At 40.0% G+C, this 21568-nt stretch overlaps 1 protein-coding gene across 1 annotated transcript in view; it reads left to right on the top strand.

The window, feature by feature from the left end:
- Positions 1-16370, top strand: part of stox2a (storkhead box 2a) — a 38141-nt gene extending 21771 nt beyond the window's left edge. The window contains exons 3-4 of the mRNA XM_017464066.3: positions 8210-10763; positions 15273-16370. Coding sequence (XP_017319555.2) covers positions 8210-10763; positions 15273-15474 — 2756 coding nt within the window. The 3' untranslated portion in view covers positions 15475-16370. The remainder of the gene's footprint in view (positions 1-8209; positions 10764-15272) is intronic.
- The last annotated feature ends 5198 nt before the right edge of the window (positions 16371-21568 follow it).

The following is a 21568-nucleotide window of genomic DNA, read 5'->3' as shown; positions in this document are numbered from 1 at the left end:
AATGTCCTTGGGCAAGACACTGAACCTCCAAGTTGCTCCCGATGGCAGGCTAGCACCTTGCATGGCAGCTCTGCTGTCATTGGTGTGAGAGTGTGTGTGTGAATGGGTGAATGATACACAGTGTAAAGCGTTTTGTAGAACTGCTAAGGTTAAAAGGGGCTTTATAAGTGCAGAACATTTACTGTTAGGACTTTTGACACTGTCTTATCATTGTGAGGACATTTCACACTGTCTTATCACTGTGAGGACATTTGACACTGTCCTATCATTGTGAGGACATTTCACACTGTCTTATCACTGTGAGGACATTTGACACTGTCCTATCATTGTGAGGACATTTGACACTGTCTTATCATTGTGAGGACATTTGACGCTGTCCTATCATTGCGAGGACATTTGACACTGTTCTATCATTGTGAGGACATTTGACACTGTTTTATCATTGTGAGGACATTTGACGCTGTTTTATCATTTTGAGGACATTTGACGCTGTCCTATCATTGCAAGGACATTTGACACTGTTCTATTATTGTGAGGACATTTGACGCTGCTTTATCATTTTGAGGACATTTGACGCTGTCTTATCATTGTGAGGACATTTGACACTGTTCTATCATTGTGAGGACATTTGACACTGTTCTATCATTGTGAGGACATTTGACACTGTTCTATCATTGTGAGGACATTTGACGCTGTTTTATCATTGTGAGGGCATTTGACGCTGTCCTATCATTGTGAGGACATTTGACACTGTTCTATCATTGTGAGGACATTTGACACTGTTCTATCATTGTGAGGACATTTGACACTGTTCTATCATTGTGAGGACATTTGATGCTCTCTCATCATTGTGAGGGCATTTGACGCTGTCTCATCATTGTGAGGACATTTGACACTGTCTTCTCATTGTGAGGACATTTGACGCTGTCTCATCATTGTGAGGACATTTGACGCTGTCTCATCATTGTGAGGGCATTTGACACTGTCTTCTCATTGTGTGTGTGTGTTTGGTCTAAATTTGTATACGCATGCACGCACACAGACACAGACACACACACACACACACATATTCACATGCCACATGCTTATATTTAAACTGGTGACTCAGTGTCTGTAAATGTCATTTATGTCACGTTAAATGTGGAATGTTTAGGAGCTTATATTTCCTTCCGTACGTTTGACAAAATGATATTTTTATGCATTTTTAATAAAAAAAAAAAAACTCATGTTGATCAGAGAAATGGAGCTGAGGCCTGTTTCACAAAGCGAGTTAAAGGAACTCCGAGTTGCAGAGTAAATTTTGAGTTGACAAAACCAAACTAATCCAACCCGGGCTAATTCAATTTTCATGATGCTGGTTATCAACTTTCTCGGTAAATCAGGGTTTACTCAGCGTGCACGTGCACATAAACACCAGACTTTTGCAGTAAACAGCCAACAGCGTTCAACACGGAAAAAGCCGTGTGCGTACTTCCGGTTCAAGAGCAAGAAATTATTATGTGAAAATACGAGGAATTTAAACCTACACTAACAGCAAAACTCATACCGTTGTAGCTGTCACAGCTCGGGAACTTTGCTGATTGTGTAACTGCGTAAGTTTACTTTTACAGGCTCACAATGAGAATAAACGGATTGGAAATGTATAAATGTTATACATATTAATGTATAACATTAATATAAATGTCAATTATTTTAATTTGGTGAATATTTTAATTTTAAGATAAAGGACTTCTGGCCAGAAGGTCATGAGTTCAAATCCCAGCACCACCAGGCTGCCACTGTTGGGCCCTTGGGCAAGGCCCTTAACCATCAACTGCTCAGTTGTATAAATGAGATTTATGTAAGTCTCTCTGGATAAGGGCGTTTGCCAAATGGCATAAATGTAAATGTAAATGACATATTAACAAAATAAATATAAATTTGTGACAATATATTAGGACAGGAATAATGTGACCACGTGAAAATTATGTACCACTCGCAAAGAACCGCAAAACAATATAAGCAACACGTACAGTTTGAGGTACAGTAACGGCGGCTTCAGCGTGTCAGATTTTTAAAGTGCGGCATAGATAAACTATACCGTCTGACGAAAATCCCTATCTTTCGTACAGATGGTCATCCGGAAACGCCAGGGGATTGTGTCTGAAGTTTCTTTAGTATTTGCGCTCCGAGCTCCATAAACGGTGAAGCCACCTCTACAACCATTCGTCAGATTTATATCACTTTGCTCACAGCTGATTGGTCCAAGTTGTGCAAGTTTTGGTCCAAGTTGTTCCGAGTTTTCTTACACAGAATAAAACCTGCTCCGGAGCAGGTTAGCCGTGTAGCGTAAGGTACCATGGTGATGAAACCCGCTAAAATCCAGGCCACCTTGATGAGAACGACGTTTGCTCAAGCTAAACTCAAACGTCCCTGGGTAGCCTCCTAAACCGGCTTCGTGAAACAGGAATCTGAGCAGGTCATTCTGATCTGAAATCGAAATTTGAAATCTGAAATTTAAAGCAACAATTCAGACTCTATACCCTTTGTAGACATACTTACTGTAGTATCTTTAAATCTGTGACTATGCTATGAGTCTAATGTTGCTAACAAGTAAAGAAAGTCACCTAAAATCTTACTTTAATGTGGTTTAGCACACAGTGGGACTTCCTGTCATTTATAAATATGAACTAAACTTCCTGTAGCCGAATGCTGGAACGTCAGTTACGGAGACCGCCATCTTGAACAAGTGGAATTTTTTTTCTTAGCTCAGTTTGTTATGACTCTGCCTCCGATAGGCTCCACCTACCATCGTGTACAGGTTCAATTATACCAGAAAGCTGGAAGTGATGCTCATGATTTGAACTTCAAAAAAAAAAAAAAAAAAAGACGACTGAGATTGATGATATTGTTTAAAGAAAGAACGTGAAGATTTCGGCCCTGCCCGCACGTACATGTACAGATATATTTTTTTTAAATATAGTTTTTACTTTTCCGTTTTGGTAAATATTCTTCATCTACATAAAAACACAACAACCATTTAAAAAACGCTCTCATGAGCACATCAGAGCGATGACAGTACGTCGTAAACTGTTATATCAAAGGCCTCAAGGATCATGTGAAGTGCTGCGTATTGATATCAGATTGTGGAAAAACACCAGCAGTGAAAAGTTCTAAAAGGAAAAAGACAAACATGAGGGTTCATACGTGGACTGACGATGAGGTGGAACTGCTGCTTAGGTTTCAACTGGAATGCAAATTGTTCTCCTGGCTCTTGTCCAAAATCTCTGTTCATAGTGTGGTTTGTAGCACCGGAGTGGTGGATTCAGGTCGACTATATTTGGAGTAAAGAGGTCATTGTGTGCGTTTTATTCGTGTCTGAACTTCCCGTTTACAACCCCAATTCCAAAAAAGTTGGGACGCTGTGTCAAATGTAAATAAGAACAGAATGCAATGATTTGCAAATCTCATAAACCTGTATGTTATTCACAATAGAACAGAGAAAACATATCAAATGTTTAAACTGAGGAAATGGACCGTTTTAAGGGGGGAAATAAGGTCATTTTGAATTTGATGGCTGCAACACGTCTCAAAAAAGTTGGGACGGGGCAACAAAAGGCTGAGATTGTAAGTGTTAGTGAAAAGAAAGAGCTGGGGGTTGATTGTGAACAGGTCAGTGTGATGATTGGGTATAAAAAGAGCATCTTAGAGAGGCGGAGTCTTTCAGAATTAAAGATGGGCAGAGGTTCACCAATCTGCGAAAAACTGCGTCTACAACTTGTGGAACAATTTAAGAATAACGTTCCTCAACGTAAAATTGTGAAGACTATCAATATAAAAGATTTGCAAATCATTGCATTCTGTTTTTTATTGACATTTGACACATCATCCCAACTTTTTTGGAATAGGGGTTGTAATATCCCGGTCCTGTTCGTGTGTGAAGCACACAGTTTCCGTCATCGTGTTACAGTGATTCACTGCACTGACATCAGCTGCTGCAGGGTTTTCAGGAATAACTACTCCAGCACACATCCCTAATCGATATTGTGCTGACGAAGGGTTTGGAGCTCGATGATGTCATCCTGGAGCTGTCCATCACGGATCATGATGAGAAATGCAGTCGATAGAGAGCCTCAAAGCATGATGGGAAATTACAGCAGTGCTGTGTTTTTATACTTACTTACGGGATGACATTTATGATGCCTGTTACTTGTTAGGCTGTTAGTCTGGAGATACTGTAATGTGGGTTGAGTTTCTACAAATCACACACACACACACACACACACACACACACACACACACACACACATTATTGTTCTTTATTATTAGCTTCATCTAAATTACTTTGATGTTTTCAATTTTAATTCATAATAATAAAAATAATAATAATAATTGAATGATTTTTGTAAACCTGCACGAAAATACACCTTTTTATTCTCATCTTTAAACATTTCGTAATGTTTGCACCTGTATGTGGAGAAAAATAAATATTAACCAAAAATATCATGCAATTGTTTTTTTTTTATATAATACATTCAAATTACAGTGCCCAGAGTTCTTGCCAAATATTGTTGTTATGTCTGATTATCCTGTTCCACTCCAAATTTAACACGTGAAGTTTAAGAAATAAAAAAATTCAGCAAAAAACATTGCTTAAGAGATCATTTTTCTGTAAACTTGCATTAAAATAAATTCACTTATTTTTTTCCCTATCCTTTAGGTGTTTTCTTACTTTAGCGTGCATAGGTACAGAACATTTATATCCCAATCCATGCGAATTACAGCGACATATTACATGATCAATGATGAATGACAGTGAAATATTGTGTGTAACATGATTCGCGCATGACGTCACGATGAAAACGAACACACGCCGTGTGTATGTGAGCAGTTCAGAAATTAACGTTCGTTTCAACCCTGCCCTTATGTACTGTTTGTTGGAACTTTGTAGTAAATACTTTGTGCAGTCGAAAAACGTATTATTATTGTGTGTTTAACAAGACAAATACTGAAAATCCCCCAACACCCAAACTCAGCGTTATAAATGTTTCTCCACTTTTTCCAGATTTACAGTCACTCCTCAAAGCACTGTGGATTAATTGAAGGTGTGGCCTGAACTCGGGAAAATACAATTAAATATTGATCAGAAGAACCAGTGGTCAGAGTTAATGTCTCTCCTGAGGAACCTTATGAAGCCTTTATGTGAACTGATAACCGGAGCTTCTGCTGAGGAAGCGAGAAATGGTGTGTGATGGCTACATCACTACAACACCGTCAATACCCGATTACTGACTGAGCTTTGCTGACAACACTCACGTGTTCTTAACAGCTGTAGAAGACCCTCACTTGTGCTTGATAAGGGAACTTTCCCCATGTAAATATTGGCATAAGTGCTCACACGTGTAGCTATACTGCTATATATCTATGTCAATATTTACATGCACAAAGTACCCTTATATTCAAAATAGGGTGACGAAGCTGCTTAAATAAATTTTCTGGTTCAGATTATACAAATTTCCTGCGTGTAGTTCGTGTTAGGTTTAAACAAATCAGGGATAGGAAATGTGGATTGAAGAAGGAAATCGTGTTTGTAATTTTAATGCGATGTGAAAGGAAAGCAAGAGACAAAAAAGACTAATATGATTGATTTAGGGATCCGGATTTCTGTGAAGCTGCTTTGTGATAATGTCCAATGTTAAAAGAGCTATATAAATGAAATTGGATTGAAATGGGAACGAGAAGATGGCGAGCATTGATATAAATTTGATAAGGAGTCTGATATATGGCCAGTATACGCACTGCTGCATGAATAGTCCTAGTTAATCACTGCAAGTTGTGTTTAATTTAACAAAATGGCTTCCACACTCATTATTCAACAGCTCGTAAAATAGCACTTGATCCAGCAAATCTTTTTATTTATTTATTTATTTTTTTAATAAATATTGCACGCTGACAGGTAATCGTATGCATTTAATGTGTACAATTAACTTAATGTAGCCATGAGGTGTACATTTAAATGACACTTTATCACTCTTTTAGTTCACTGTTTTGATTTGACATATTAATAAAATAATACCATTGTCAATTTAAGTGTTATTCGTAATTTTACCCATAAACAATTCGGTCCTCTTCAGTATTGAACTTGAATGCCATTCCTTAGTTTAAATTATTATTTTTTTTTAAATTTGAAGATAAAACATGAACTTCCATATTATTTATTGTGGTTACATCAAACTGTCAGATAGTGGCTTAATCCTGCTCCTCACTCGAGCCGATATCACACAAGAAAAATGTGTTTCGGTTCAAGACCAGAATCATGGGTAACAGAGACACGCCTCTGTTTTACTTAAACTCCGCCCCACATGTGTAACTCTCTGATATAACTTTCTGAATACTGATGTACACAATTTCAGTATTAAATCCTCACTACACACGCTTAACTCGGAATACGACCCTAGGAGAAAATAAACTGCCGAATAAACTAATGAAATCGTACAATTTGCTATAGAAATAATATAAACCTAGATAAATGCAGGAGTAAACATATAATTCAAGTTTAGCCAAGTTACCAATGAGAGAGTAGAATAGTTACTTTCAGCCAGAGAGCAGAGCGTTCAAATTCGACTGAAATTAGCGCCATGGTTCCTCTTTCCAACGTTGGAGGCGGGGAAAAAAAAACGGAGTATCCATAGTTGCGTCATGTTGTTATGGCAACTGCCAGGGTATGATGTAATGGTGGGCAACACTTAACCCTGACCAGTTATAGCTTATGTTCTGCTTTATCCTTCTTGATTCAGTGTGTGAGAGAGAGTGTGTGTACTAAAGCTGATTGAGGTAATAGAAGGACCAGAGAAAAGTGGGGACATTGTGTGCTCTGTGTACGCACACTTCTGCTGTGTAACAGTCTAAAAAACTTCAACTCTCGTTTTTTTATCTGCTGTGTCCCATTACAACGTAACGTTTATAATACAGTCCCTGATCTTCTTTTTTTCTCAGTGATTATTAATTTTAGCAATCCTGATGGAAATGGAGCCCCAGAAGCCCCTTTTCATTTGCGGGGACCCTCCTGTTGGCAGGTGTGTGTCCACAGGTGCTTCTTTGGAGAACTTAAGCTATGCTCTGTAAAAAAAAAAAAAATATATATATATATATATATATATATATATATATATATATATATATATATATATATATATATATATATATATATACACATATATATATATTTCTAACAGAACACAATACTTGTATTTAAATAGCATTTAAACTTAAAATTGCATATATAATTGACATTTACATGCTAATGTACAAATCAGGTATTCATCGATACCATACATTTGAGGCAGAGTAGTTTTGGTATTTGTCAATATTGTTACTGACTTTGATACTCATACGTCATGGATCATCTTGTTTAGATCTGTTTCCTCAGTTTAAATAGTGGCCATGTAAAGCACATTAGTTAGCTTGGATTGAATAGTGTTGTAGTGGAGACCGAGGGGTTTTGTTTCAGTTCAGAAAAACGCTACTGTACAGCTGTAAGTAAAGTATGTTTTTGTCTTCATTGCATTGGAATCCAGCACTGTAAATGACTGATAGCGGCTGATTGCCAAGAACAACGTACTGCGTAAGAGCTGTTATTTTCACTCACCTAGTTTTGAACTAGCCAGCATTTGCTGTTAGAGATGACCACCTAATGTTGAGTTTAATTTTTAAGTTTTTTTGTTTGTTTGTTTGTTTGTTTTTGTTGTTTTTTAAAAAAAATCAAGTTACTTGTATTGTAGGGAGGTACTGCAGATATAATCTTGCTCAGGGACTTGGTGTATCCGGAGCGTATCCTGGGAGCACTGGGTGTGAGGTGGAAGTACATTCTGAATGGTACGCCAGTCATTCACATGTAGTGACAATTTAGCATAGGCAGTCCACCTTCTGGCATGTTTTTGGGATGACGAAGAAACTGGAGAACCTGGAGGGAACCCACACGGACACAGGGAGAACATATAAAACTCAAGGATAGAGCTCTGAGGTGGCAGCTACCTATTATGCCACTGTACTACCCAATAAATAGTATTTTACACATGTATTTTACACATGTAATTTAAACATGTATAATCTTTGGTATCAAATGGCGTATGTGAGTAGGTGTTATGGAATTCTACCCGTGGCAATAACTAGTGCCTAGCGTTGGGGCAGAATATACACTTACGGTTTTTCTCTTGCCTTTTCCCCTCAGGTGTACCCACACCAAGTCCGGAGATCCTGCGTCACACACTCAACATGCTGGTTCGAGAGCGGAAGATCTACCCCACACCTGAGGGCTACTTCATCGTCACACCTCAAACTTACTTCATCACTCCTTCCCTCATTCGCACCAACAGCAAATGGTACCACCTGGACGATCGGCAGCAACAACAACAACAACAACAACAGCAGCAGCAGCAGCAGCAGCAGCAACAACAACAGCAACAACAGCAGCAACAACAACAGCAGCAACAACAACAGCAGCAACAACAACAACAGCAACAACAACAGCAGCAACAGCAGTGTACATCACCACAGTCTGGCACAATCACCCCTTCCACATCGGGCTGTGTGCGTGAAAGACTAAACCACAAAAACCACTGCGATTCTTACAACTCCTACCGTGACGAGGTGCCTAGCAATCACACCACACTTCAAAGGAAGTCACCGAAAGAACCTAAAGGAGATCCTCCCTCATACCCACAGCCCCCTCCTCCTCCGGCAACCACACAACACCCATCAGATCCAGACAAGAGCAGGACCAATCCTTCCTTTACATATAAGACGGACACTTTGACCAAGAAGAAGGAAGGGAGTACTGGGGGCAGCAGCGAAAGGCAATCAAAAAAGTTTGGGTTGAAGCTTTTCCGCCTGAGCTTCAGGAAAGACAAAACAAAGCAGCTGGCAACCTTTTCTGCACAGTTCCCACCAGCGGAATGGCCTCTGAGGGATGAGGACACACCATCTTCTGTTTCCATCCCCCGTGAGGTGGAGATGGAGATTATCCGGCGCATCAATCCAGACCTGACGGTGGAAAATGTGGCACGCCATACTGCGGTGATGAAGCGTCTAGAGGAGGAACGTGCCCAGCGCTGTAAGGCGAATTCATCCGCTCAGCACAGTGCCCGAAGCCGTCGCAGCAGAGGGCACCGTCGTGTCCCACATGGAAAATCACGTTCTCACAGTAAGACTCGTGCCTCTCGTGGAGATCCATCTGAGGGCTCCAATCTTGACCTGGCAGCGGTTGGATTGGATAGGGATTACAGATTCTTTAGTCAGTCACTGGTGCGCTCGCCCAGGGAGGGAATGTATACAGTAGAGCGTAGGAGTGGCGCTGCCTACCTCGTCCACAGCAACCCTAACATTGCTGAATCGTATTTCCCAGTTACCCCTGAATGGGATGTATCAGGGGAACTAGCAAAGAGGCGGACAGAAATGCCATTCCCAGAGCCTTCACGTGGGACTTCCCATTCCAGAGTGCATCGGAGTCACAGCCACACACAGGACCGCAAATCTCGGAATGAACGGACAGATAAAGCCAAGGAAAGATCGCGATCCATGGACAACTCCAAAGGGCCACTGGGAGGTGGAAGCTCCCTGTTAGGCCCTCCTGAAGACTACGATCGTAGTCCGGACCACCGAAGCCGCTACTACACCGATGATGGGACGCTAAGGGCCTCATCACAAAAATCGTCACACTATTCGCGCATTATGTTTTCGGCTGCTAAGTTCAGCTCCGAGATATCTGTTCCTGATATGGGCAAGATGAGCCTGGACACTCCTTTGGAGCGAAACAAGAGCAGGGACAGCCTGCCAGCCTACAGCGACATGAAGGCCCTGTCGCCCAAGCCTCTGGCAGATGACTACTTCCAGTGCAATACGTCGAATGAAACAATCCTAACAGCCCCGTTACCACTGGGCAAATCTGACCATGACACTTTAACGCCATCAGATGGAATCTGCAAGGGGTCGCCAGCTGATCGGCAGACGTCGCACCTCACTTCCCCTCATCCAATGGAGTACAAAGAGGATGCCTCCACCTCCAAGGGACACAATGGATCTGGTAAACCCACGCCAAGCCAGACTCCGGAGCCCAATTCTAGTGGACGTTTAATACAACATCAGCAACACAATGCTGACCCTGGGGGAGGAGGTGGAGGTGGCAGTGGTGTGATGGTGGATAAGAGGAAAGAGATTTTCAGCAAGGACACTTTGTTCAAACCGCCACACAGCATATTGACAATGAGCTACGTTGACACTGGCTACTCCAAGTCAGGCACGTTGCGAAAGACGCCGCACATGAAATCATCTGAGGTGCTTGATACTCTAGAACCCCAGCCTCCGCCTAACTCTGGCCCTTCATCTGCATCTGCCCCAGCGCCTACAGGTCCGGAACAGGGAATCCCGTCTACATCAGAGGCCGCCTTTGACTACTACAACGTGTCGGATGATGATGACGACGAGGAGGTGGAGGAAGCCTCTCATAAAGAGACGGCTCCACCAGAGGGAAAGGTTAGGACCGGGGGAGGAGAGAGTGGTGGTGGGGGTGGAGTCAGTGTTGGGGGTGGGGTTGGGGGCGGGACTATGCAGTGGCTGCTGGAACGAGAAAAGGAGCGCGATCTACAGAGGAAGTTTGAGAATAACCTGACTCTGCTGAGCCCCAAGGAGAACGAGAACACCAACAGCCAGAAGTCGGCGCACTCGGCACGTCTGGACAGTATGGACAGCAGCAGTGTGACCGTAGACAGTGGATTCAACTCACCACGGTAAGTCTGAGGGTTTCATTCATCTATGATATTTTGGCGCTACAAGTAGTAAATCAAGGTGACTTGCCATGTGTAACCTTACCGTTCATACATAGGATGTATACAGGATTATTTTTTCGTTGCTTGTTTCTGAACCCATGTCAGTGTGCCACCTTGATTCAAAAGATTTTATCAGTCCATCATTTAAATGTCCACATGTAGTCCATTGGGAAGTGGATTTTTCAGTGGAAGAAAACTTGACCATGGTTGCAACTTCCATTTAGCTAGGTACAGGTGTTGTGCTAACTAAGTGACTTGGTAACTAGCGAATGTACCACTTAGCTAACTTCTCTACTAGGTAGCTAGCTTGTCCATTAGACAATGAACTTACAGCTTATCAGCTGTCATGAAATAATAAAACCCAATTTGAAAGTCAGATCAAAATGGTATATTTTGGAAGTGTTACATCTAGTTATTCTTGTTTTTATTTATCAACTACGTCATCCACTGATTTCTGACTTTTTCCAAAAATGAAATCATATCAGTGCAGTGTATTCTGGGTAATGTCTGCTCCCTTGTGGGTTCAAAAGGGTTACAACTTACAAACGTCCCTATCATGTCGAAAGTGACTGTCCTAGGAGAACTTGAGAAGGGAAGTCAACTAGTCAACTATGGTTGATACAACTACTTTGAGTAACGTAATCGCTTTACTGGAAAACTGTACAGTAGCTTATGCTTATCACGTGTGACTTCTGTTAACCACAACTTCCGTATACATCCGGGCTACGAGTAACTACGGATACCCGTTAGGTACAAATGCGATTGGAACATAACAATGAACATTAAACCAATGTTCTACATGTAGCAAGTCATATTAGCTAACTAGCTAGCTATGAGTTTATCAGCCACAGAATTGTTCTCACAGTTCAAAATAGAGATTATGGTGAGCTATAATGGCATGCTAAACATTACCTACTATGGAAATAATTTAGGGTACCATAGTTTCGCTAGCCAAGACCACTCGCTAAGTAGGAGGTGTATAATGTTGACACTGTAATATTTAGTACGGTATAAAGCAATTTTTTTCGTGTGTATGTTTGGCGGGTGAAATAAGTGAAATAAGACGGTTTGAAAGTACATAATTTAGGATTTAGGCAGAGTGCATGGTCAATAGTCATGCTAGCTTTTGTTGTAGCTGCTTAGTGCTTAGCTAGATAACAGCATTCTAAATAGTGGTTAGCCTAGCATGGGTGATCATATTTTCACACTGTTTAATAAGTCATTTTAAGAACAAAAAAAGTTAATGAAAGCAGATTTTTGTTTTATTTAATTTTTTTGTAATGCGTGGTCGAGCCGCTCTGTGACAGGCTTATTTAACGACACCATTATGCCTCTACTTTTCCGAATAAAGCACAAATTTATGAAAGAACAAAGCCATTCGCACATAATGTTGACTGCTATTTAGAAATCCTCTAACCACTAACATGGCTGCTTTTTGTTTTTCTGGATCAGATGCTAAAATGTTCTCTCTCTCTCTCTCTCTCTCTCTCTCTCTCTCTCTCTCTCTCTCTCTCTCTCTCTCTCTCTCCCCATCTCTTTCATGTCTCTTTCTTTCTAAGTTCTCTCAACTCAATAAGCTTAATAATAAAGTGATCGTTCCTGGCGCTGAAACAGCTATGACAGGAAAGGAATGAGATTTTTTCAGGTCACCCTTTAATGACCGCTTGTCTTTGACCTCAGCTTGCCGTGTCAGCAGGGCTCGAATCATAACTGCTTATAACAGGATTATGTCATAAAATAAGTAACTATAATCCATTACAGCTCCAAAAAAAAAAAAAAAAGAAAAAGGAAAAGAGAAATAGGCAGTAATCAGATTACGGATACTTATTTGAGGGATTACTTTCAAATAGTGAAATTTATTAATAGTGTGGCGAATCCCTGTGTGATGGAGACGCACCTCATGAAAGTGATGTTGTGCTTTATATTCAACTGTGTTATTTATTTATTTATTTACTTATTTACTTATTCACTCCGGGCTGAATTTCCCAAAGGCATCGTAGCACTAAGGTCATTAAATGATAGAGCGAGCATCACTTTGAACTCTCTCTCTCTCTTTCAGCAGCTCCTATTTTATAATGTTCTTCATGGTACTGTTCATCTAGAATACAAAAAAAAATACACGAAACCTTACACCAATTATAACTGCTACATCAGCGAAAGGGGCGGGGCATGCAGATTCGAGTACGTTTCTACTTTGCATGTTGATCGACTTTTATTAGGCATGTGATTATGATTATTATGCAGTGTGGTGAAAATGTTGTGTGAATTATTTGGATTTAAAAGACGTAGTCTACTTCGTTTTCTCGTATTCTCCATAATGCCTGACACACTCGCCGTCCAGTTTATTAGGAACACCTGTACACCTGTACATTCAAGCTGTTCATGTGATCGTTCGGTCATGTGGCAGCAGCACAATCTAAATAGTTCAAGAGCTTCACATTACACAGAGGTTTTTTCAGAAACTGCCGAAAGGTCTTGTTGATGAGAGAGATCAGAGGAGAAGGACCAGACTGGTCTGAGCTGACAGGAAGTCTATAGTTAATCAAATAATCACTCTTTACAACCGCGGTAAGCAGAAAATCATCTCAGCACACACGAGACATCAAGCCTTGAGGTGGATGAGCTACAACAGCAGAAGACCACGTCAGGTTTGGTTCCTGTCAGTCAAGAACAGCAATATGAGGCTGACCCTGTCTCATCCACCAGGCGTTTCCCCCCACGGAACTGTCTCAGTGTTTTTGCTTTGCGCACCATTCTGTGTAAACTCTAGAGACTGCTGTGTGTGAAAATCCCAGGAGATCAGGACTTTCTGAAATACTCAAATCTGGCACCAACAACCGTGCCACGGTTAAAGTCTACACTTTAGAGATCAGACTTTTTCCATATGCTGATGTTTGATGTGAACGTGAACTGAAACTCTTGACCTGTGTCTGCATGATTTTTCTGCAACATGATTGGCTGATTGGATAACCGCTTAAACGTGCAGGTGTACAGGTGTTCCTAATAAAGTGGACAGTGAGTGTAAGGGTTTGTTCGCTCAATATAAGGAACTTTTATTTGCTTGACTTAACTTTAAGAACATTGTTTTCTCTTAACTTAACAAAACTTTGCTAGACATCTTAAAATTTTGCTTGACAACAAATCCGACGTAACAGACCTTCAGCTGACGCGGCGGAAACGTTCCTCTTCTCTTAGCTGTGGCAGATGTTTACAGATCTTCTGTTCGCGCCTTTATACATCTTTTCAGGATTTTTTCTTTATACATCCATCCAATCCCTCTCTCCATTTCCTCTCCTTCCCTCCTCATTTTTCCTTCTTTTCTCATGTGATGTAGTCTTTCGTTTTTTTCCCTCCTTTCCTCTCGATCTCTCAATCCTCGTCTCTCTTCCGGTCATTTCTTCTCTCTATTTCTCTCCCTGCGTCCTCGTCTCATCTTCACTCGTCTTCTGTAACTTCTGTTTTTACTTCTTCTCTTCTCTCCTCTGCACTCCTGTTTTCCCCCATTTTTTCTTTCCTCTAACAGTGTCTGCTTTTCTTCACTCTTCAGTTTTCCCCCTCTCCTGTTGTCCTCTACTCTCATGTCCTGTCCTCCACTTTTATTTTGTCCTCTTCTGAAACTCTGTTTTCTTCTTTTCCTCTCATTTCTTCTTTCATTTTCTTTTATTCTCTTCGTTTTTGTCTGATCTCCGTCTGATCTCGTCTCGTCTCGTCTCCATTTCCTGATCCTGCTTTACCCGATCTCGTTTCTCGGCCTGTCTTCTCCGCTCGTCCCTCTCTCTCTTTTCTCTTGTCTTCTCGTGTCCTCACCATGTTGTTATTTATTTTCTCCCCCACCCCTCCCTACTCCTCTTTTTCCATCTTCTCTCCTTTTCTTTCACTCTCCTGTCTTCCTCTCCTCTCATGTCCCTCTCCTTGTTGTCATCGTTCTTGTCCTCTTTTCTCCTCTTTGTCCTCACCATGTTGTTATTTCTTTCTTTCTCCTCTTCTCTACAACTCCTCTGCTCATTTCTGTCCTCCTCCTCGGACCTCGGCTCCATTCTTCTGATCCGCTTTTACCTTCTCTTGTCTCGTCTTCCCGTCTTCTTTCCTTCCTCATCCACACTCTTCTTCTTTCATGTCTCCTTTCTGATTTCTGATCGTTCCTCTACTCTTCTGTTCCATCAGTTTCATTTCCTTTCTCCTCTGCTTTCTCCTCTGCTTTCTCTGACCTCGTCTCCATTTTTTCTGATCCACTTTTACCTTCTTCTGTTTCTTGCCTCTTGTTTTATATTCTCTCGTCATCCTTCTTGTCCTCTTTTCTTCTTCTTGTTGCCATTTCTCTTCTTTTTTCTTCTCATCTTCAATCCTTTCCTCTTAATCGACATCTCCTCTATTCTGTCCTCCGCCTCTGACCTCGTCTCCACGTTTCTCTCCTCTTCTTTCCGTCCCGTCGTTTATATTTCTGATTCTCCTCCTCTCTTCTTCCCTTAGGACACGGGAAAGTTTGGCGTCCAACACCTCGAGTATCGTGGAGAGTAACCGGCGCCAGAATCCGGCGCTGAGTCCGGGTCACATGGGCAGCTCCCTGATCGGCGCTCCGTTCTCCTTCCGCTCCGTGGCCGAGGCTCCCAGCACGCAGGCCGAGAAACTGCAGAAACCCAACAACTGCCTCGCCTCCATCACCAGCGTCTGACCCGACTCGAGGAGAAACACGCAAAAAAACACGTAAAAGCTCGGGCCGAGGATAAACACAAAACAAAAACACGAAAAAACAAACAAACACTCGGGCCGTGACAAGCACCTCAAACCTCCACGGGGACTGTTAAACCCAACAGGTATGGCTTCCACTGACTGTTCTACAGCATCGCAACAAATCACTGCAAAAAAGAAGAAAAAAAAGGAGAAAAAATAGTCAAAATGGAAATGAATCATGATTTATCTCAATCAGGAAATTCTCCAGTTATTTTCATAACCCGGGATAGTCTTGAAGTATCTGGTCATGTTTTATTTTTTTTGTTTCGTTTTTTTGTTTTGTTTTTTTTTCCAGTAATAATTGTTGTTTTTTTTTTGTTTTTTTTTTCTCATCCTGTTGATGGATTGCACTCTGACACGAGGATCCCGACAGTTTTAAAGAGATCAAAAATCGAAACGTCACACGGAAGAAAGCCGCTATGAGATCTCAAGCATTAAATTTCACGATTCATAATGTTGTATGATAAAAAAAAATATAAAAAAAAACCCAGAGAAATAAAGTCATTCTTCATGACGGCGTTAGCTCTGTTGATAAAGTAATAAGAACTGGAGTCATACTTTTCATATTGCTTATTAAAAAAAAAGAAAAATAAATAGTACTTAGATTGACTTACTATAAAAGAAAAACAATCTTATTCTGAAATTAAAGGATTCATTTAGGGTTTTTAAAAAAAACAACACGAGGACTGTTGACTTTTTTCTTTTCTTTTTTTTTTTTCTTTTCTTTTTTTCCTTTTTTCAGTTGAAATCCCAGACGAGGCAAAGTGTGTAACGTGTGTGACTGTACATCACTTAACGAATTTACCTGTTTCATTAAAGTTTCTATCTGACATTTAATCTCAGGTCATGAAGAGTTACTCTATCACGGGGAGGAACAAATACATTTGGAGTCACGTGTGTTCAGGAGCCGGTTCTCCATCCCTTATTTATTTATTTATTTATTTATTTATTTATTTATTTACAGCCCACATGCTTTTTCATTTCAGCTCTGTGTTATGAAACGGTGAATCAGATTCCTGCACTTATGATGTATGATGTCCATTGTGCTTTTTTGAAGCTGTGTGTGTGTGTGTGTGTGTGTGTGTGCCGGAAAGTCGGCTTCGCGTCCTAAAACGATTTGATTCCTCGATTACGGGACGCAGAGACTTCACCCTGTCGTCGCTCTAATCCGATTTTGATTCATTCTCACGTTTTATTTCACTCACACTCCACCGAGCTCCTTCGCTCTCTGTGTTGATCGTGTTTTTGCACTAGAGGTCACTTTTTGTCTCATTGGAAGCCTGAAACGTAAAGCTATGGTGTTAAAATGATGAATAATATCACTTCTCTTAAGTACAACACTGTTTGCTGAAGTAATATTCATTACTATTTATTAATTCCCCCGCAGTGTAGACGTTGAATAAGCTGATCAGGTCTGGGCGTTTCCCAAACGCGTTTCGTAACCATGACAACCGCCCTGACAGATCACATCCTCTGTTTAACTTTGAGAACATACGGTACTTTATACACCACCCGCACTTTCGACGCAGTCTATAGGAAGAAAATCGCCACGTGATGTGCTTGTTTTCGTGGATAACGCGATTGACATTAACGCGCTGGTTTTACAGCGTCCCAGAGCTCCTCGGATCCAAACCAACAGCAATCTCTCTATTTTATCTATTCATAAACCGCATGTCAGGCTTTTCAATCTATAGTTTATAGTTACGCTGTAGTTAACGTTCCGTAAACAAGTCAGTTCCTGTTCTCACTTACGTTACAGCAGCTATGAACCTCATTCCATCACCAGCCTCTCTCTATCCTCTCTCTTCAAGTTAATAAGAACACAAACAACAACGACGACAACAACAACAACAACAAAGCACTGACACTGGAGGCTCCTTCTAGAAATAAATACAAATAAAATAAACATCTCCATCACAGAAAACTTTTTTCCCCTCATATTCATAATGAATTAAAAACCATACATTGTAATTCAATAGCGTAATCGTGGGAGGGGCGGATTTATTCTCTCCCTCCCCTGTCAATCAAAACGATGACGGCCAATCAGAAGCGGTTGTTAGCTCACGTGTAGGAGAATAAGGCAGTTAGCGCTTTAACACTTTCATGCATTTACGGACAATAAGTTTAAGAACGATTCCTCCTGTAGATGCAGTTTGGTATATCTTTAAAAACAAAAGTTTGTACGCCTATTATTTAAAGCATACTTTTTTAATCCAGTTGACTTTTGGCTTTAAACTGAAGATAGACGGTTTTACCTGCAGGATCAGATGCATCGTATATCAAGAATTTGTTATACAAATGATCATTTCTATAGTTTGGGCACAAATCTTAAATAGTTTAAGAGCTGAATGTTTACAGGTTTTATTTAGAAACACATTGAATGTTTTTTTTTTGTTGTTGTTGTTGTTAAATTTGAGACGTAATTTTTTTGCTGTTCCTATAAATAAATAGGTTTATTTTTGTAAGTGTTTTAAAGGTTAAAATGAATAGAACACGCAGTTTAAGTAATAACACGCAAATGAAGTGAAGCAAATAAATAAATGATATGAATCAATTATTTTAAACACATGAAAGGGTTACACACGTTCGCGTTAGGAATATCATGTAATAAGAACAGGAAGGGATCTGAGCGTGTTGTTGTTGTTGTTGTTGTTGTGTTTACAGTGTGTGTTAGGTAACGCCCACATCTGATTACATAATGGTTGATTCTCAAATACCAGTGACTTGTTTAAAAAAAAGTGATGACAGCTTTGTGTCAGAGGAGAAACAGCATCTGTAGGACTCGGATCTGAATCTTAAAGCTGATGATTTGATATCTAGCCTTTATGAATTTATTCAATCTGATTAAAGACTGAAATCACTGTCTGTGGGAGAAAAATGTTCTTCATGTTTGATTGTTTATCCAGCAGCTGCTCTCCAACAAGACTTTGAAGACCTTAAATGTGATGACACGCTCCCTGTTTCAACACACACACATGCACACACACACACACACACACACACACACACACACACACACACACACACACATACACACACACTCTAAAATGGCATGTACATGTACATGCCTAGCTACCTCCTCCACCCTCGTGTAAAGCAGGACAGCAGAGCGTCGGCGGATTGCGAAAGTTTCGCTGCAGCAGCGGACGTCGGAACTAAAACGAATCGGAAACAAGCAGTAACAAGTGCTGAATGTTTTTAAACAATTTATTTCCATTTTTGACAGAAGTGTCTTCTACTTATTTTATACACCACCCTACAAAACACTGGGGTGCTAATCCTCTTTCTTAAGTTCTTTCTTTCTTTCTTTCTTCTGTTTTCTTCTATTATTATTATTATTATTATTATTATTATTAGCATCAGTTCGTAACTTTCCATCACTAAAATGCATCTAGATGGAGAAAACATAAGAAAAACTTCTTCTTCTGAAAGAAAGAAACATGTGAAAGCACAAAACATCCTAAATATAATGACTAACATAATATTTCATTTTAAAAAAAAGATTTTTAATTAATTAAGAGTTTTGGCAATACTGACTGTAATATTTAAAACCGGATTCTTATTTAATACCTGATATCTCAGAGAAAAGACACGTCCGTAATCGTTAAAGCTACAATCTGCATTTCTTTTTTTCTACTTTTATTGTTTTTTTTTTTTGTTTTTTGTTTTTTTCATATTTTACACATTTTTCCCGACGGCCTGTGCAAACTCATTTCATGTTAATAAAATTTGGTGCATTAATGCAGTTTTTTTCCCCACTAAAGCAGAAGGTACTGCGCAAAAGTGTAGGTACCCTGTTTTCATATATATAAATAAATAAATAAATATATATATATATATATATATACATACACATACACAAGATCTTTCTTAGCTGTTTATTGGACTTCATCTGCTTTATTGTCAGTAAAACCAAGAAAATTTGTAAAGCATTCATTTACCAAAGAGAAAAGTTTAATGTATATTAGGCTTGTGTGATATAATGATTAAATCTTCCCTACACGATGTCACACTGCCACGATATCCAGTGGCGTTTTGGGTGTTGGAGTTACGCAGTTCAACACTGGAGTACACTAGTACAAGCTGTCGCTTTTAAAATACATCAAAACAGCAGTCTTTCTTTTTCTCTCCAAGAAAACCAGAAATGAGCCAATGACCATGTGTCTCTAGAATGATTGACAGTTGCGTAGTTGTTTTTGAATTTTCTGATATGGCTCTAACTGTAAGCCCCGCCCCTTTCCCAGCACCTCACTGACTGTCACGGTAAATAAATGTTTTGCGCTCATTAATGTGAAACAAAGCCGGTCGGTATGTATGTGTTCGACTTGACTGATATTACAGAAGTATATATTTAATATCAGTTAAATATATCGATTAGGGGCGGCTTTGAGGCTGAAAGGATGGAAACTTTCTACTTAAAAAAAAGATGTACAGTGAAGTTTACAGCGCTCAGACACATTCAAATACTTTGAGCAGTGAAAAGGTCGGCCATGTGGACATGAGAACTGCTTTGTCTAAGGTTTATATTGAAAATCTACTGGGTTAATGTTTTGTTTTTTTTACTGTTTACTGCGCATTACTGCAGAATCACCTTAAAAAACCAGCAACCAGCTGAGATTTCGAAGTGGCCACTGCCACCCAGCAGTCCCCGACTACCGATTCACAAGCAGGGACAAATCGGTATCGCACATGCCTAATGTGCAAAGTATCTAGTAACATATTAACTAACGGAGCACTTCTGAGATAAAACGTTACCGGAGGCCGTTCTCAATTTAGAAACAGAAGCAAAGTGAGCGCTAAAGTTCTGAGAAGAGCTGTAACAGGTTCTTGATAAAACTGTACGACAGGTGAACCTAAAGGAATTGATACCGTATTAAAGGTAAACATTGACAACAAATATCGATTTGTTTTAAATAACATCTTTACACACACCCAGACTTTGTCATGTGGGAATGATGTACACACTCATGTTCTTATTATTTTTTTCCCCCCCAGTGTAAATTCTTGTAAGGTTTTTCTGTTCCAGGTGACAGTGTGGAGCTGCGATGACGCGACTACATGATGAGTGCAACTTTCAATCATCTCTTTATCTACATCTTATATTAACATATTGGGAAAAGTTCAATTTCGAGGCGGTCAGAGGGACCAGACGGTGGTGAGTTTAAGGGAGAAGAGTACCCTAGGTATCTACGCAAACCTCAACACTCGAGAGAGCGGATAGGTCTATAAAAAGGATTTGTCGTGAGGGTATACGGTGGTCTGGGTAAAGCCTACCTAGTTATAGAAAATATAACACCAGAGAGTCATCCAAGCATTTCCAGAACAGAAGGTCACTCACAGCATCTCCGGTCCGGACGTCCTTCTGGACGATTTGTTTAGAAGTAAGAAAACACACAAGCTCTTGCCAGGCATTTTCAGCCGCTGTTTGATCAGAGTCCAGAGCCAATGGCGTATTGTTTACTTTTATATATACTCACCAATATCCAGTGAGCCAATCATGTGGAAGCAGAACAATGCATAAAATCGTGGCATGCTGGTTGGTACCAGATGGGTTAGTTCGAGTATTTCAAGAACCGCTGATCTCCGGGGATTTTCACACACGACAGTCTCGACACAAAATGGTGCGCAAAACAAAAAAACATCCAGTGAGCAGCAATTCTACAGCAATATATATATATATATATATATATATATATATATATATATATATATATATATATATATATATATATATATATATATAAAATATATACAGAAATATTTATGGAACTGTTTTAAAGCTGTTATTCATCAGTTTAATTTGGACGTGCTATGAAAATGTACTGATTGTAGCTTTAATCCTTTGTCCATTAGTTCCTTTCATTAAAATATAAAACAAACGAAAAACTAAAACAAACGTTAAACATACTTTAAGGCTATCAACAAACATGCGCTGTCCAAGGACGCGTTTTAGGAGTGATCTTTTCACTGCTCTGGTTTTCACGTTTTCTTCGTGTCTCTTTTCATTTGTTGGTCTTAGCGTTTGACAGGCTGAA

The sequence above is a fragment of the Ictalurus punctatus genome, chromosome 3, assembly GCF_001660625.3.
Source record: "Ictalurus punctatus breed USDA103 chromosome 3, Coco_2.0, whole genome shotgun sequence".
In the NCBI taxonomy this organism is placed as follows: Eukaryota; Metazoa; Chordata; class Actinopteri; order Siluriformes; family Ictaluridae; genus Ictalurus; species Ictalurus punctatus.
Note: the sequence above shows the minus strand (reverse complement) of the source record. Positions and strands in the feature narration are given on the sequence as shown.